The sequence below is a fragment of the Stegastes partitus genome, unplaced genomic scaffold (genome assembly GCF_000690725.1).
Source record: "Stegastes partitus isolate 25-593 unplaced genomic scaffold, Stegastes_partitus-1.0.2 Scaffold126, whole genome shotgun sequence".
In the NCBI taxonomy this organism is placed as follows: domain Eukaryota; kingdom Metazoa; phylum Chordata; class Actinopteri; family Pomacentridae; genus Stegastes; species Stegastes partitus.
The window spans coordinates 250,207-268,027 of NW_007577857.1; the positions used below are offsets into that span (position 1 = coordinate 250,207).

At 43.0% G+C, this 17,821-nt stretch overlaps 1 protein-coding gene across 3 annotated transcripts in view; it reads left to right on the forward strand.

Moving 5' to 3' along the window:
• The first annotated feature begins 216 nt into the window (after nucleotides 1-216).
• Nucleotides 217-17,821, forward strand: part of nap1l1 (nucleosome assembly protein 1-like 1) — a 28,276-nt gene continuing 10,671 nt past the window's right edge. For 2 of the 3 annotated variants that reach the window (XM_008278535.1, XM_008278533.1), the window contains exons 1-9: nucleotides 217-322; nucleotides 7,833-7,871; nucleotides 8,931-9,019; nucleotides 11,352-11,454; nucleotides 14,541-14,682; nucleotides 16,605-16,697; nucleotides 17,124-17,252; nucleotides 17,453-17,524; nucleotides 17,601-17,740. In XM_008278535.1, coding sequence (XP_008276757.1) covers nucleotides 7,855-7,871; nucleotides 8,931-9,019; nucleotides 11,352-11,454; nucleotides 14,541-14,682; nucleotides 16,605-16,697; nucleotides 17,124-17,252; nucleotides 17,453-17,524; nucleotides 17,601-17,740 — 785 coding nt within the window. In that variant the 5' untranslated portion in view covers nucleotides 217-322; nucleotides 7,833-7,854. The remainder of the gene's footprint in view (nucleotides 323-7,832; nucleotides 7,872-8,930; nucleotides 9,020-11,351; nucleotides 11,455-14,540; nucleotides 14,683-16,604; nucleotides 16,698-17,123; nucleotides 17,253-17,452; nucleotides 17,525-17,600; nucleotides 17,741-17,821) is intronic. The other variant, XM_008278534.1, reaches the window with a different exon arrangement.

Sequence of the window (17,821 nt, forward strand, 5' to 3'; positions counted from 1 at the left end):
TTCATGAAAAGAGGAAGACCAACATCCTGCGTGGATGAAATGAGGAAGAGATGATGAGGAGGATGATGATGGTGGTCGTGGTGGTGATGATGTTCCCTCATCCTCTCCTCCCCCTCTAGGGGCACCCCTCCCCGCCGCCCCTCCCATCGGCAGCGTTGCCCCGGTGACTGCCGGTTTACGTGATGACGTCGGATGTATATGAGCGCAGGCGGCGGGATCTCTCTCCCTTTTACCGCCATCGGAGCGGAGTCTCTTTCTTCCCCGAGACCGCTTCACTGCGCAGCGCCGCTCAACCAGTCCAGCCTCCGGCCACAGAGCGAAGGTAAGGGGACGGTAGTCGGCAATGGCCTCGGCGCCAACGCCCCAAACTGGCGCGTCGAGTCGAGAAGTTTAATTTCGTTGGCGTTGCTTTGACAAACGGCGGCAGAGGGAGACGGCTCCGCTCTGCTAATGCTAGTCAAGTCAGACAGCGGCAGCAGCCATTGAGACTGGCTCCACCATGATGTGTGTTACACGCGATTTAAAAAAATAATCAAACAGCCCTTCTGCTGTCTGCCTCCTTTCCTCCGGCTTGTTTTCACATCCGCAGCGTTCACAGGAATGACCAGACGTCGGGTAATTCCTCTAATTGTCTGCGTTTTTCGACATTTATTGACACGTGTCTTGTATCTCGTATTTTTGGACTTGACCTTATTTTTTTTTTTTTTTGGAGGATGAGACCCGGGGTGGGGAACTGTGGACGGGACTCCGGACTTGCTCGGTTGAAGCGGACAGCCGGCGGTGTTACATAAAGAAAGCAGGTCGAAACGTGGTGCCGGAGCGTTAGCAGCACTTCCTAACTGGCCCATATTTTCTAGTTAGGGCACCGTGTCTGTCGAAGCTGGTCCTCCCACTTGCTCAGCCCGGGTAGTGCGCATCAAGCTAGCAGCACATAAGCTAGCTTAACTAGCCGGACACACCGAGGCTGTGCAGTGACAAGACCGGGCAGGCCGGCTAAAGTTACCCTGTTTACTAGCCAGGGGGCCGACTTGATTGTGGGGCAAGTGAGTGGGCAATTGTGGTCGGTCAACGTTTCAACAGGTTGGCTGGCTCGCTTGGTCCAAATGAAGTTGAAAATGTGGCTTCGGGAGAGAGCAGGCAGGCTCCCACCCAGGGCTTTTTGTTAGTCACTGATGGTTTGCTAGACTTGAGCATGCAACACGTGGTCGCTGGGCAGGATTAGGAGGAAAAGCTTGCCCCAGAAAGGAAAGGGTCTGTGTCTGGATCCATTGCTGGACCGTTCACTTATCTGATAAAACAAGTGTCGACTAGTGACTGATTGGTGTTTGATAGCTTTACTTACTTGATGGTTCCTTTCAAACTAAACATGACCTGTGAAAGCTGTGCTGTTGCCTCATATCATGAGTCATCACTTGGACAGATCAGATGTGGAGGCTTTCTTAGGGGGATTCTTTTCATTTGGAAAAAACATACTGTTTTGATATTTCAAGAATTTCAGCAATGGCATTTGATACAGATGCCCTCATAGTTCCTCACAGGCTTCACTTAGCATGCATAGAAATTCCTGGAGTCTGGTTTTTCGCTTGAGAGGTTTTTGTCCATCGTGTACCTGCGTCTATTTCTGTCCATTATAAAGCAAGTATTGACCCCAGCTTGAAAAGCCCTGTCATCTGATTGCGCATGATAACAGTATTTTTGATATGTGCCACTGCTAAGAGCTTTCCACAGTCCTGTGTCATCAATAATTTGGTATAATAGAAAACACAAGGCAGCTGTGGTGGTGGCTATCATCTTATCTTAGACTTTATAGTGTAGTTTGAGGCGTATCTGCCTTTTATTATTCTTTGACGCTTATGCATTTGCACATTTGTCTTTTTTAGCCAAAAAGTGGAAGCTTTAAAGTGCGTCTCGGTGTTGAGAAAGTGGCAGGCTGCGGTGCTCAGCTGAGAAATGGGACATGATTAAAGCCACAAATCAGTCAACACGCAGCTTGCTCTCTTCATCACTTATCCCCTGATGAAGGAAGAAACAATTTGATCTGTCACGTGGCTTTCCTCTGAGCTCAGTGAACCGTCATGTCAGCTCTGTAGCTGAATAATCTTGCTGTATGTAGGCCACCTAAAAAAAATATTTATATATATAGATATATATAAAATTATGATGTCTTTGATCATTTAAAAGACTTCTAATGACCTAACAGCCCCTTTGTTTTTGATTTACATTCCTCCATGTAGACGGTTTAATCTAAGTGCCTGATTTTTCCAATCATGTGTGACACCAGAGGGTTTAAATTTGGGCCTTGGGACTCGGCGCCCTGCGGCTGTCGCCATCTAGTAAGGGACTGATTTGCCCCGGGGTTGACAGGTGAATGCCATTAATGACTTGGCGGGATGGAAAGGCAGCAGATAGGTGGCAGTCAAAGACCAGGATTGGGAACCTTTGCCATCCTCTGAGCCTTTTATTGAAACGTAATTTAAATTTTCTTCAGAAGATTTTGCACAGACTTTACTCTGTGGTGGTTCTGCATTTGTGTAGTTTTCCAGCAAGAGGTGCATTATGAGCAGCTTGTCCAACAACCATGTGAGGGTTCTGATGAATGAGGGCTAAACGATCCATTTCAGATCAAAAATGCAATTTGAAACGATTCAAATAGCAAACCGCACACCGTCGCAGTTTAGGATATGCGAGGTGTGGCTCGATGAGACTAATGCGGTGATTCAATTTTAATTAATTTGAGCACAATAAAACTTTGCGGTTGTTTGTTTCCCCTCTGATGAATACATACTGTGTGGTTCGTATAGGCATAAGCAGTCTTATTGTTTATTAGCTTCACCTTGGGCATTTTGAGGTGCATCTGACCCAGAGTTTAAACTGCCACCCTCTATTACTGACACTCACATTTTGGTTCTATCTTAATGCTTATGAGGTGAAAATGGGTTTAAAACTTCTTTTTTTTTTTTGCAAATCAAATCACAAAATCTTTCAGAAAAATTGGGATTTGATTTTTTTTCTTTTCCTTCCCCAAATGGCTCAGCCCTAATGTGAATTAGGACTGAGTGAGAGCGTTATCTTAGCATTGTTTATATGTATATTAATCATATTTTCCAACACTTCCGTACATCAAATGGCAGAGAGGGTCCAAGTCCAAATCAAATCTTTTTTCACTTTCCTTTCAAATGGTCAGTAAGTGGTACAAAATGGTCCCGAGGTCGAAGGTAATGTATTTGAAGTGCTTGTTTAGTTTTGATTAACGGCGTAAAATCCACAAATATTCACTCTGTTTTACTACAAAGAAATCCTCCATCTGATTAACTGCTGACATGTTTTTTTTTTCCCTGGTCAGCACGCCATACGAACACAAGTTCAGATTAATTTGTGATCCAATGAGACTCAACTCTCCGTAGGTGTCATTCAAACACGTGACAAATTTAATTGGATTTTATCGCACCTTGTTCAGAATTGTTCATTTGGACAACACAAACGTATAGACCAAAGTCAGAATGTTTATCACACTTCTGTCACAAGTTAGTTGTATAACTCAACAGCATCTAACTGAGCTGTGATGTGACTTCTTAGCTGCAGCATATAAATCCGTGTTTCCATTCTTGCCAGACCAAGGTGGCATCCTGTATGGAGTAAGATGCTCACGTGACTGGTTTATTGTTGGTTAATCAGCTGTTTCATCCTCTTTCAATGTTCCTTTTTTTATTTTTCTCAACGCAACCGTGAAAAAGGTCAGTCTTGACAACATTAGAAAGTGTTGTGCTGAGATCACTTTCAGATATACAGCTGTTTGCAGTTTGATTACAGGAAATATGTGCTTAAGCATGCAGTGGAATGATCAGCTGCTGCCTTTTAGTCATCAGGGGAGCACCAGTGGGACAGATGCTCCTCCGTTGCAAAGTGTTGCCAGGCCTCCTTCGTTGGCTGTGATTGTGCTCTTTCTCGTAGTCGCGGTCTGATTTTTGTCTCTCGTGCTGTTGCAAAGCCAAAGTAGAGAGTGACGGGGCCAATATCTACCTACATGATTAATATCATGCAGTGCATTTGCTCTGATTCGGACCTAATATTGAAAATCACCTCAAATGACCTGCACGCGCTGTTTGGTAACATTATGATGTGCAGATTTCTCCTCTGTCTATAATTGATCACAAGACTTGAGGTTTGAGTTACAGCCACCTTAGCAGTTGCAGGTTTTGACACCCTTCAGGTCATGATCTGCTACCTCACGGTCTTATGGGTACCGATTATCAATACGAGTCTCCCCTAAGTGCCCCTGTGGAAAGAACGCCACAGTAATCAAGCCCTCTCAAGGGAAGACGAATCTGAGGACGGGCGAGAGGCGGGTGACTGACACCCACAGTCGATCCTGTCTGGACATAAAGGGAGACTTTTTTATTTATTTTTTAAATAAGACTGTGGCCAAACCCAGGGAGCTTAATACAAATACCAAAGTCAGATCAAGGCAAGATGCACTTTGTTTAAAAAAAAAACAAAAACAAAAAATCATCAGTGTAAATAGCAGTTTAAAAAAAAAATAAAAAATCTATCCAGACAAGAGCTTTGAATCATTTCAGAAATGTGCCGTCTGTTAAAACATGGTTAAAAAAATCACATGACTGTTAGAATAACAGCTTGTCTGGGGAGCTTGTATGCACTAATAGCACGATAAAATGTAGAATTTAACTGCACAGTAGTCGCTGATATAAACAATGTCAACAACTGATAACACACATAATTTGTTGAATCAACCATATTCTACACAGGCCTGTCAAAGTATTTTAAATGTGTTCAACCACACATTTCAGCAGCTTTTATTATAAGGTTTGGTTGTTGAAGAATGTGAATAATGGTTTTCAAATGCTCTTGAATACATGCAGGTATTTGCTCAGACAGTTGCTAACCCAACTGATTAAGTTGTGCTCCATTTTGACTGTGTTCTTACTTTAATACTCTTTAATTGTCAGGCAGATCTGACATGCTGGTGATGGTTAGGACGTTTGGGGAAGTATGGCTCAGTGTCTGCTGCTTGTTTCAGCTGATACTGATGCCTCGTATGTCTGTAGGTGAAACTTAAAAGGAACTATATCAGGAACTTTGCAAAAATGATAAATGTACACACACAATGTTTTTTATAAATATCACTCTTTCCTTTAGATGTGGGTGTGAAGGGGAACCATAATAGGTGCCCACTGTTGGAACTGATTAACTCATTGATTATTTAATATAAAATTACTGGTCTCAGGGTGTTTTTTGGAAGAATGAACCAACGATGCAGAACCATCGTTTTGCCCTGTATTACCTCCGTTACATTACCAAAAGTTCTGCACAGGAACTGAGTCGAGCTCCTTGCAGGTAGACTTTTTAATCTGTGGCATATTTTAGCGTATGGATTTTCAGTCTTGTTTGTTAAATCAATCCCTAAGTGTCTTATGTGTAGAAGAAAGGGTTGTGCTCCGCTTTGATCTTTCTCTGGATGTCAGTGACGTGTTGTGTTTACTGCTGCATAGGGTTCCTTTTCTATGCATTTTTTATGCATTTCCTCTCCAACGGGGGGAAGTGCACACACAGCAGTATTTTGTAGGAGTAGGATTACTTGGAATGCTCATTTTTATTTTATTGCTGTTTAAAATGGTTGGGATGGGAGGATTTTGAGGGGCTTTTATGTAAAATGTAAGCTACATAAGAGAAATCATGAAAGTAGTAGTTGTGTTGTGAAGGGGATGGATCACTGCATATATGTAAACCTGGAATCTTTATGAAATCAGTCGTCTATGACAGTCATTATAGTAGCTGTTGTATAAAATGGATTAAAACCATTTTAGGGAATTTATTACGAGGCGTTAGACGGGAATGATTTTACACCTGAGACCAGGTAGAGGTGTGCAGCAACAACTCAGAGAAAAATTCAAACAGTTTGTGGAGAACATGAAGAATTATTGATGGATTATTAATACAAAAGCTTCTCTGTATTGAAAAATACTGACATTGATTTTTACTATATGTGTCTAAGAAGAACAGTTTTCAAAAGATGACCTGTGTAACGCTATTTAAAAAGAACTGGTTATTCAGGACTGGTCAGTGTGGGTAGTCCATCCACATGTAAAACAGGAAACGTTGTCACACAGTGTTACGCAAAGAGATGGAAAAATTATTATTTTTCGCTTCGATGGCATTCAGATCAGACTCTGCAGTCAAACAAATCAGTCGTGTTGCTTTACGTAGTGACAACAGTCGCTCGTTGCTGCTGACGGAGGGCCAGTTTTTGGTCATCAACGACGATTCTGGATGTTTTGTTGCACCCAAATCTTCCTTTTCGGCGTTCCTCTCCTGTTCCTTGCTCATTCTACTGTGTACCTGCGCATGTCAACAAGGAAACTCAGTGTCTTGTAAATAATAAACAAACTTCGGCAGCCAAGAACCCTTAAATCAGTCTTGATTGTTATGTCAGAGAGATGTATCACAGTGTACACAGTGAGAAGGTTTACACTGCCTTGTCAGTGCTGAAACAACAGGGATAATTAGTGGTTATTTGAAACAGGAACTTAAACAGTACAAACCATGAAACGTGATAACAATGCACCAAACTTTCAGATGTGTAGAAGTGCCCATAGTAGTGCTGGACAATTAATCAGATTTCGGCTTCTCTCAATTACAAAAACATTATAATCGAAGATAAATGACGACTGTGCTGCGGCGTGCATGCAAATTCCTGAGCACCTTGAACGCACCTGTCTGACTGGTGGGTGCCGCAAGCTAGAAACGATTGAGGAAAAATGTCAGAAAGGCAGCGTTTAGTTGATCAGAAAGGGAGAATATAGTCACTAATTTGGAAACATTTTGGTTTTAAGATCTCAGAGGTGAAGCAGGAAGGAAATCGTTTGCAAAATTTGTCGCGCTGTTGTGTCTGCGCCCCACGGCAACAATTCATCCAACCACTTAAAGTTTCATCATAAACTGGTCGATAAAGACGCAAAAAAAGTACAAGCTCGTCGACTTCAGCCAACAACAGTCACTCTACCCACGGCTCCCCAAACTAGCGAGGAAATACCCGAGCATCCCCGCCTCATCAGAGTGGGTGTTTAGCTCAGGTGGAGATGTTATCTCCTGCCTGCGATCGTCATTAAAGCCAGACCAAGTGAACAGTCTGGTGTTTCTAGCCAACAACTTAAGTTTGTAGGAGGTAGATTGAAGGAAGCTGGGCTGAGGGCTCACAGGACAATGTGGTCATGGAAACACCTTCAAAGAATATTTTGGGGCTTTTTTTTTTTTGTCTCTGTTATCAGTGTTTTTTGCATGTTTCAAGTTTTGGAATTCGGCTATTTATTTATTTTAATGCCTTGTTTTTACGTATTGCTATTGTTATTTCTAATATTATCATTTTACTTTGTTTGCTTATTACTGATTTATTTCTGGGTTTTTTTTAAAGTAAAATTTTGGTGGTTAAATAAATCCTCATGTTTGTAAATAAATCTATAGTCATATTTATTATTTGTGATTTCAATGTCAATCAAAAATAATCGTGATTATTATTTTCACCATAATCACCCAGCCCTAGCCCCTTCGTCATGACGACACGTTACTGGTGCTGCTTAAACAAAAGATACCCATTTACTTTTCAAGTGCTTTCCAGTAGCCGTTAACTGTCATTCATTATGTGTCACTAACTTTACCATCGCTACGGAGTTTAAAATTAGCATCAGGGGTTATTTGCAAATGCTATTTGCCCCAATCTGGTGACAGTTAAATGTTTTTTTTTAATTATTTTTGGGTGTGTTTCATTCAGCATTTCTAAACTCATCATGTTCTCTTTTTTTTTTTTCTTCTTCTAGCATTCTTCTACACTCAGCAAAGATGGCAGACATGGACAAGTGAGTACATTCTCTTCTACTCTGTCAAACACGTGGCCTCGCTGCCACCTGGGCCTTCGACGGCAGAAAGAAACACCTGCTGTGACGTCGGTGATTCGGGTGTGGTCAGAAGTACAGCATATTAAACTGATGGAGTGCAGTGCAGCGGGATCTTCCTAATGGAAACAGTTGTTCATTAAACCCGGGCCTGTTTGGGCTCAGGTTGCGTCTTGACAGCTTTTTACACGACATGGGCGCACACGCACACACACACACACACACACACACACACACACACACACACACACACACGACACCTCACAACATCTGAGTGATGGACCTCAACATTCGTCCTGCAGGAGTGACGCTCCAGCGGCTGTCACACAACACATAGATGGATGCTGTCACACACACACACACACACACACACACACGTACTGGTCCGCTGTAGGCCATTGATTTCCATCTGGGCTGCAGACGTGAGAGGCTGTGCTGGTGAAGCTGTGTCATGTTCAGCATTGAGCTCTCCTGCACTGTATCTCAAAGTAGGGTATCACGTTTCACTGCCTGGAACAGCATCATGGGTAAAAGTCCAGTCCGGTTTTGATTACTGCTGGAGTGTCTTCGATCTACAAAGCATCTCATAGTTTAAAAGGCCAGAGACTTTTACTGTGTGTTGTCCTGGAAGAAGAGAATATGACTGCTCTCCTTCCCCCAGCTATAGATGCATTTAGGGGTGCTTTTAAATGCTTATTTCCAAAGTACTCTTATGCTCTCTCTGGAAGATTCCAGTGTGATTTATTTTCCTCAAGCCTTAAAGACTTAAAAACTTTTCCTTTTCAGCTCCAACAATCAATTATGTTTTTGTGATTAAAAAAAAAGGGAATGCCGTAGTCAGTTTCCCGCTGAAGCGACTGACAGGGTGGCTGAAGTCACTGGCAGCCTGAGTCTAAACATGCCAGGAGTAGCCTGGTGGCCGGTGTTAATTCTGTCCACTCATAAACAATCTGAAGTGTCTGTGTTTTGGCTGACCTTCCCTTCTCTCATCCTCCCCCCTCTCCTCTGTGTCTCCCCGAGCAGCAAAGACCAGGCTGAGATGGACCCGGCAGATATGGAAGACGTGGAGGAAGTGGAAGAGGAGGAGACGGGGGGAGATGAAAACAGCAAAGGTAGGCACGCCGTGTCAAGATAACTCTTGAAAAATCTGTCTTGCAATGCAAGTTACACTGTTAATGTGACTGTGTTCAAAGCAGAAAGCAAAGTTTAGACGATGAAATGTGCAGAACTCTTGATAGAAAGTGAAGCTCAAATCATTCAGGTGTGTTAAAATGTCACGCCGGTGTAGCGGTGTGAACTCCGTGTGCCTCTGCCTGGTATTTAAACTGAGCAGGAGTTATTTGCATGACATGATTCTGAATCGTAGTTAAGAGCTGGGAGGCACTAATCTGCTTTATTTTGGGATCTTGATGCTGTTTATGCCTCCTTTGATGCTCAATAAATGATTCAGACAGCTCCTCATATATTAGCCTACTCCTTGCTCATTGTGGATAGATATAGAAGACTGTTTGGCCTCGTCTTTTTATAGCAAGTTCGAGCAGCCTTTAAAAAGCCAGACTTGAATGAAAGCTCATTCCGGCTGCCTACGACTGATCTGTCATCGCGACCACACTCTCAGGGAAAGCTGTACACGATGCCTGGAAGCTGAGGGGGGGATTATAAATGCATGAGTAATACGCGGTTACAGCTTGCCAGCGTTAACATGCAGCGCAAACTCTCGTTAAGAAACCTCACGTATCGCCAAGTCACACATCAAAGCTGCTGTGAAACAACGGTAGCAAACTCGAAGGTGTCCACAAGTCACCGCTCTGAAGGCTTGTGGAAGTAAAATGGTGTTTTTAAAACTGCGCCTTAAATTATGAAGCAGCCCACATCCTCCAGTTTATTCACAGTGTTGCTCCGTGTTTTTAAAAACAGGGATGCATGAATGATTCACCTACATCTGCACAGGTGAGTGGGTGCTCCCAGCACTGGCAAGGTTACTGGGATCAGACCAGTGTCAGCTAGAGGATAGCACTGGGAGGTCAGACCTGAAATGCAGATACGGTATTTGTTGAGCATCTGTGGGGGAAAAAAACATCTATGGCCATCTGCTTTGATTGTGTAGAGCAGTACATCAAGATCATTTTTAAATTTGTCTTCCACCTAAAATCTAACTTGAAGTGTCAAACACACTCCAGACTACACGTTTTACAGCCACTTTCCGAGCTTGCATCAGCTGCGGGAGTGTGAAGATAAATTTTCGGTGGAGTAATGTTTCTCTAAAACACAGCGGATATATATTCATTACTTCAACAATGGCAACTGTCCGCGTTGTAGCCGAGGCTCATTGATTTACACACCAAAAGAAACAACTCCGTATCAAAGCAGCCCGCGTTGTGTGAATTCAGAGGGAGCATAGGTGCGTTTATTCGACTCGATGCAGACTCTCAGACGGCTGATCTATTTTAGGTGGTAACACGCTACAAGCAAAACGCCCAGAATGTGCCAGCGGAGAAAAGTGACTTCCAGTCTCTTTAATCTTCTCACCTGCCAGCAGCGATCTGACTGAGCTTTGATTGGTGCAAACAATGTGTTGGACACTTGGATTGTACCATCTGTCACCTGCCCGCTTGCATAAAGGGAGAGACGCCCTTTGCTGCTGATAGATGCCTCTTGTGTAAATGCACGATTGGCTAAACAACTGTTGTGATAGTCAGATACAAAGATGCATATTTTTCTTTACTGATAGCCAGCAGCATTATCAATAAACATTTAGCGCAGAGGACATGATTGTGTGTAGCGATGAAGCTGTTTTTAATCACAGACTCATGACCTTGGCTGCAACAACAGGTTGGTTACATGAGCCACTTTCTTTAGAGTCTAAATCGGGTCTTGACACAGTTTGCTTCCTCACGTGAGAGCATTCTAGGTTTGTGTGAAAACAATGCCACTAATTGACAATTACAGTTTTTGGCAACTATTTGGGTCGTCGATTTTTAGTTGGCTGTGTTGAGTATTTGTTGCACCTCTCTTTAAAATGCATGGACTTAACCAGATGTGCTCTAATGTTTACTTACAGGGCATACGATAAGCAATGTATGAACTGCACATGTTAAATACAGGTTAACACACATCAGATAATGGAGAGAAGACAGAATGCTTTGGACAGGAAACTAGTTTTGCTCTGGCTTACTCCTGTAAACACACACGATGCAGAAATCTGCAGCATCTCCGGACGGCTCGAGCGTTGCAGAATCAAGCAGTAATACTAGATAGGATTAAAATGAACGTTAGGCAGCGACTGATTCCCATCCCCAACATGCATCTGCTTATGAGTGTAGCTTTAATTTAATCAGACCTCCCACTCGAGGTCAAATCTGAGTGAAACAATACTTTGGCGGCCCTCGGTTGATTCGCTGTGTTAATGTTGCTCTTTTGACTGTGTGATTTGTTTGTCCTCAGCCCGTCAGCTGACTGTGCAGATGATGCAGAACCCACAGATCCTGGCTGCTCTGCAGGAGAGGCTGGATGGTCTGAATGGCTCACCATCAGGGTACATGGAGAGGTGAGGGATTGTTCTGTTTTTCTTTTTTTTTTTTTTTGTTGGAAATTCCGTCTGCAAATATATGAATTCAGCATACCCCTTATCTAGTTGTCATAGAAGCAGAATCAGCAGCAGAATAGTAAACAGAATGCACTTGGGCTAAGGACACTGAGGTAGTTTGGGTAGAAACCTAGTAAACAATTTGTATTTATCGTGACTGCAATATTTTACATTTTGTTTGTCTGTTTGAGATAAAACCGTATATCGTGTCAAGCACAGATGATGGGTTTATTTTAAATGTAAAACTCATTCAGGAAGTTGCCAATCACACCGAGCACTACTGTGGGCTATCGGTTGTAGCTTGTAATCACTTACTTGCAAATCGATGGTGGGTGGGTGTTTTTGCTTGGCCACTTGCATACTTTTACATAATTAGTTTTCTAAGTGGCGACTTCACCTTGTTGAGTAGTAACACTTCTATGCAAATCAATTTCAAGTTCAGTTCAGTTCATGCATGGCCAGCAGCAAAAATTAAACTACTGAATATAGAAGAAGTGAGGATACACTTAGGCATAGCCAACGTCAACACTTCATGACCGCGCCCTTTCAACTGCTACATTCAGGTTTGGTGGAGTTGTTCACCATGAACATGATGTCAAGCCCCAGCCTGTTATTAGGTCAATTATTAACTGTCTGAATACCAGCGTAGCAAGAGGAGATTGACGCAGCTTCACACACATCACTTTCTACGGAGCAGCTTGTTTGATACACGGCCATTGTAGGGTTTGGCTTTGATTGGCTGAGTTGAGGCAAAGAAAATGGAGGTCAGCAGAGGCAACCTGAGAGAACAAGAGATGCCTGTACGGGCCGTTTAAATGTCGCTGTCTGACATATATACCAGGCAGCGAGTCCAGAGTTTACCTGCATTTTGTGCAGGAATTTCAGACCCTTAGTTTGGGCCCAAGTAGAAATATTTCACAAAATTTCAAAAAAAGATAAATTTATCTGTTCATGTTAAAAAGAAGGGGCTGCAAGGTGGATCAGTGGTTAGCACCGTCGCCTCGCAGCAAGAAGGTCACTGGTTCACCTCCCCGTGAGGACACCTGGGATCTTTCTGCGTGGAGTTTGCATGTTCTCCATATGCAGCGTGGGTTCTCTCTGGGTTCTCCGGCTTCCTCCCACACGGTCCAAAAGCATGTAGAGGTTAATTGGTGTCCCCCGCCTTCACCCTGAGTCAGCTGGGATAGACTCCAGCCCCCCGCGAGGCTTAAGCAGTGTATAGATAATGGATGGATGGATGGATATTAAAAAGACAATCTCAGACACTCCTATTCCTTCCTCTTGGAGTCACTTAGCGTTGAGTACCTGATGTTCTTCACGAGACTGCAACATACCAGAAAGCATTTAAATTGAACACATACAATGATGTATGTATTCAGGTGACTCATGCTGTACGGGTTAATTTGCAAGCACGTACAATCAGTGACTAAAGATTAACTGAGTGGATGGATACCTACTTAATTTGGATTCATGTGTCGTTCGTGTCAGAAAAAAAAAAAATTCCAATCACACTCTGTGATTCATAGTTGAACATGAAAAAGCCCAAGAGGGGTGAATACTTTTTATAGCATTCATTAGTTTCTCCCACAAAAGTGTTGAACACTGCAGCTCGGTAAAACCTGAGAATGACCTCAGAGCAAAGATACAGTCTGTACCTCCAGCAGCTTTCTTTTAAGATGCTCTGTGAATGTGGCTGTGTGTCTTGGCTTGCGGGGCTGTGCCACCCACTGCTCCTCTCCTCAGCAAAACCATCAGCAAGCAGCTCTTTGATCAACATGTCAAGTGTTTGGCAGCCACTAACAAAGTCACCAGTTACATCCCAGCACTTGGGACCAAACATGCACTCCCCTGCCAGGATAGTGCAGGCGTTTTAATTTACCATACTGCGGAGAAACTTGACTCTGTGCAGCCTCGCTACCGTACTGCAAGATTATTCAGCTCATTATAGAGCAGTAATTAGGCTGTGTATGTAAAGTTATAGTGTGGTCAGATGGTAGTTCTGAAGTATGTTATTGCTTTTTCTTAACTACATGAGCAGCAATATGATACATTATAGGACAGCAGTAAAAAAAATACATTTTCAGCATGTACTGCTTTAAAGGTTAATGCCGTAGTACATTGTCCTGATTATACTTTTACTTTAAGTAGCATTTTAAATGCAGGACTCTCACTGCCTGGTGTTAGTACTTCTACTTAAATGAGTAAAGACCCACGACTCATGAAGACAAATGCCTTAGGAGATGTGAAGACACACAGGCGTTCAGCTTGCATGATTAATGGCACCAAGCGATAGCAGTAGATGTACGCTTGGTAGGTGCAGTACACAGTAAATTGCTGGTAGTGAAACTTGTGTAGTCCCCGATAAGCAAAATCTAATTTTCTTAATGATGCTTTTCGAATCAGATGCCAGGACAGTCCAGGACTGTCGAAGTGACGGCGCTGATTGACTGCTTTTGTCTTTACATTAAGTCTGCTGCTTCTGAATTTCCTCAGGAAGTGAACGCAGAAACGTCCTCGTAAGACTTCTCAAATGATGTAACGTTAAGGAATCCACTGCATCATCCGCACCAGGAACCAGGCCATGAATTCCCCGAGCATGCAGCAGTAAATTTGTGTACAAATAAGACATAATTTCTTCACCCGGCCATTAAACGAGGCAAATCTCAATAAAAGCTGTTGGAGGCAGACTTTCAGTTTGTTTAAAGAGTGTACTTGGAAGGCCACCCTGACTTAGTGCAGATCCTCTGGGGAGAACGCTGCCCTGCAGTGTGTTGTTGTTGTTCTCTAAAGCTCTCACCAGATTAACTTTTGAGGCAGGGTCCTCTGTGGCAACGTTTGCTCCCTATTAAGCACATTTTGTCCTGTGGTTTTAAATTTAGAAAATAAATGGTTGTAGGATTAATAATATATTATAAGATTTTGCGTTGTTTTAAAGGGATAAACAAACCCAGTGAAAAACGGCAATTCACTTCCATGTACCTTCTCTTAGTGTTACCGTCTAGGATTACCTTTGCATGACTTCATATCTTCTGTCTGTCATCCCACAGTTTACCAAAGGTTGTAAAGAGACGTGTGAACGCCCTGAAGAACCTGCAGGTCAAATGTGCCCACATTGAGGCCAAGTTCTACGAAGAAGTACATGAACTGGAGAGAAAGTACGCCGCCCTCTACCAGCCCCTTTTTGACAAAGTACGTCATGTTTTCTTCTGACTTTTGAATATTGATGCTGTGTTTGTGAAGCTGTGTCGCTTGAACGCGCACCGCTCTGTTAAATGGTACAATTCTGTGTTTAGTGTGAAGTCATGGACATCTCACTCATTGGTATTTCAGCCGGTTTTGCTAATTTTGGGTTCACTTATTTAAGCACAATAGACATGTTTGTTTATCGAGTGGCCATAAATAAGAATATGCATTCAAAGTAGATAACAGACGCACTGTCTTTGCTATACTGATAACGCTTACTGTCGTGTAATCACCCCCCAAAGGCCCGTTCTGAGCCAGGAAAAACTCTGGCAGCGCAGCTCGCTATAGTCGCAGCCAGCCTCTCCAGTGCGAGCATTTCTCTCCATATGCGATATGAGTGTTAGTGTAGAAAAAATATTAGTATGTAGTGGTAATCAACAGTGTGCTTCCACCCAGGTCTCCTCCAGTTAGCATAGATCAGTGCACAAAACCCTCAAATAGCAGCTTCTTGTTTGTAGCCAGCACTGACTAAATCTGGATAAAACAAAAATCACATCAGCTGTCTCTCTTCAGCATTAATTCAACAGTTTTTGTTTGTCAAGCCAAAGTAAGACATTTTGGGTTCTTTGCTCTCGATAAACCACTGTCCAAACTTGACCGAATAGTGTTTGTCTGCAACAGAGTAGAGCGGAGACACCCATTGGTTATAGAGGGGACACAACCAATGGGTGTCCCCGCTCTAGTGTCACCTTCTCACAGCTAAACTTTTAACTCGTGTCAATAGTTAGCTGAACCCCTTTGTAGTTTTTAACCACAAAAAATGGCTAATCGATGAGGCTGCAGCTGTTTATTTAATGTGTCAGGTACATAATTAATCAATGTTCAGGTAAGTATTGGATCAGATTTGTCAGGTCGCAGCCCATAGAAAGACTTGATGAGGTCCCTTCCTTACTGTACTGTGCAGCTGGACCTGAATCAGTTCAAACATGCATTCTCAGATACATATGCATTTGGTGCATTCCTCCTCAGCGTGTTTGACCGTGAGCGCACACACCCTGTTCTATCTTTGATCTCTGTAGCAACCTCAGGATTTAAAAGCTGTGCAGACAGTTCCAGTGATCCATTTTAGAGCTCTGATATAAAACTGATCGTTCTGCTCTTCTGCTATAAAGCACCGCTTTCTGTGCCTTAAAACTGTAAATATGCTGCCATAGCAGCCATAGCTTTTTATTATTCTTTACAGCTGAATTGTCTTATGGGCCTCGTCTTCACATTATATCAGGGCGCCCAATGAAATAAGTGATTTTAGAGAGGTATGTTTGCCATGATTGTAGTTCAGATAAAATGACCTTATAAAGTCCTTGAGACAGCTGCATTTAGATACAGGCTGTTTTATGTCACACAGGTTTTTGGGGGGTTTCTTCTGTCTGTGCTCTCAGTAGGTCAACCTACTCACATATGACAGTGGCATGAAAAAACCCAACTGGATGTAGGAGGAAATCCTGGTATTTTTGGGGTACTGAATTTAACATACTGTGTGTTGGGGAAATATATATGTTCCCCCTCCCCCATAATTTTAGTATTGAACAGTGGATGATCGAAACATGAACAGATGACAAAGGTTTTCATCAGGCAAGGTTGACCTTGCTCCCCCAGCTTTCCTGTGTGACGGTTATATGCAGTTAGCCCAGATGTTTCTCACGACGCTGAAGCAGCATAGCGGCTTGTTTTTATGTAAATAAACCAGGAATGGATGCAGCTACTTTCCCATGAATAGACAGTTGACACTTAATCAGATTATCTTGGGTTTTTTCTTTTCCAGTTTGTGTACCTGTCTGTTTTATAGATCACATAACATGGTGTGTCTTTTATATGTACATAATGTGGATGGCACATGTGCAAACTTTGTTCTCTCTGGTTGTTTGCAGAGAAGTGACATAGTGAAAGCAGCCTATGAGCCCACAGATGAGGAATGTGAATGGAAGGCGGATGAAGAGGAAGAGCTGACAGTAAGTAAGCAGGTACAGGTGACGTATACACCTGCATGCTTCCTGTCCGACTCGACACTGGGCTTTGTGCCTTTTTCTGTTTTTCTGTGCTGTCACATTTTATGCATGCAGCTTGTAGTCTGATCCAGAGCACACAGAGATGTAGCTAATGAGGAAGAACATAGGATTTATGCTTCTCTACCACCAGTGTGGATTTTAGACGGCTCCATTACAAAGCCGCCGTGCAGCTGATGAAATCAGTGTAGTGTTTTTGTAGCTTGAATGCAGCTAGTTCTTACTGTTTTGTCTTTGTCTGGTCCCCCATGCGCTGTGCTGCATGTGGGTGTAGCTGGTGAAAGGCTCCTCTCTTTCATATAGTGGTGAATATGTGAAAAGGGGAGAAAAAAAAAAAATCCAGAGCAAGCCTCATTTTGAAGAGAAAATGTCCTTCTTTGCCAGGATGAGATGAAGGAGAAGGCCAAGTTAGAGGAAGAGAAAAAGGACGAGGAGAAGGAAGACCCCAAAGGCATCCCCGAGTTCTGGTTAACGGTTTTCAAGAACGTGGACCTGCTCAGTGACATGCTGCAGGTAGGTGCATCCAGACTGATGCTGGAGAGGCAGAGAAAATGGGTCACAGACAGTAGCTGCCTCCTGCAGCGAAAAATCTAGATTTGCCTCCACCTGCTGGCAGGAGTTTGCATAAGCCAATGTACATTCAAGTGAATAAATAAATGCTCTCTATTCTGGCTCATCTTCTGAACACGGCCAATCTTTCTCTCTCCTCTCAGGAACACGATGAACCCATCCTTAAACATTTACAAGATATTAAAGTAAAATTCTCAGATCCAGGACAGCCAATGGTGAGTCTGCATGATACTCATTTAAATGGCTGATGTGTGACTTAGAACCATCTTTAATCGCACTCTCTTTCACCAGAGCTTCACATTAGAGTTCCACTTCGAGCCCAACGACTTCTTCACAAACACAGTGTTGACGAAAACCTACAAGATGAGGTCAGAGCCCGACGAGAACGACCCCTTCTCCTTCGACGGACCAGAGATCATGTGCTGCACAGGGTGGGTCACGTCACTGGATTTGTCCTAAAGTATAAGTGTGATGTGGTTTTGCGTCGTGTCATTCTGCAAAGACAATCCTCA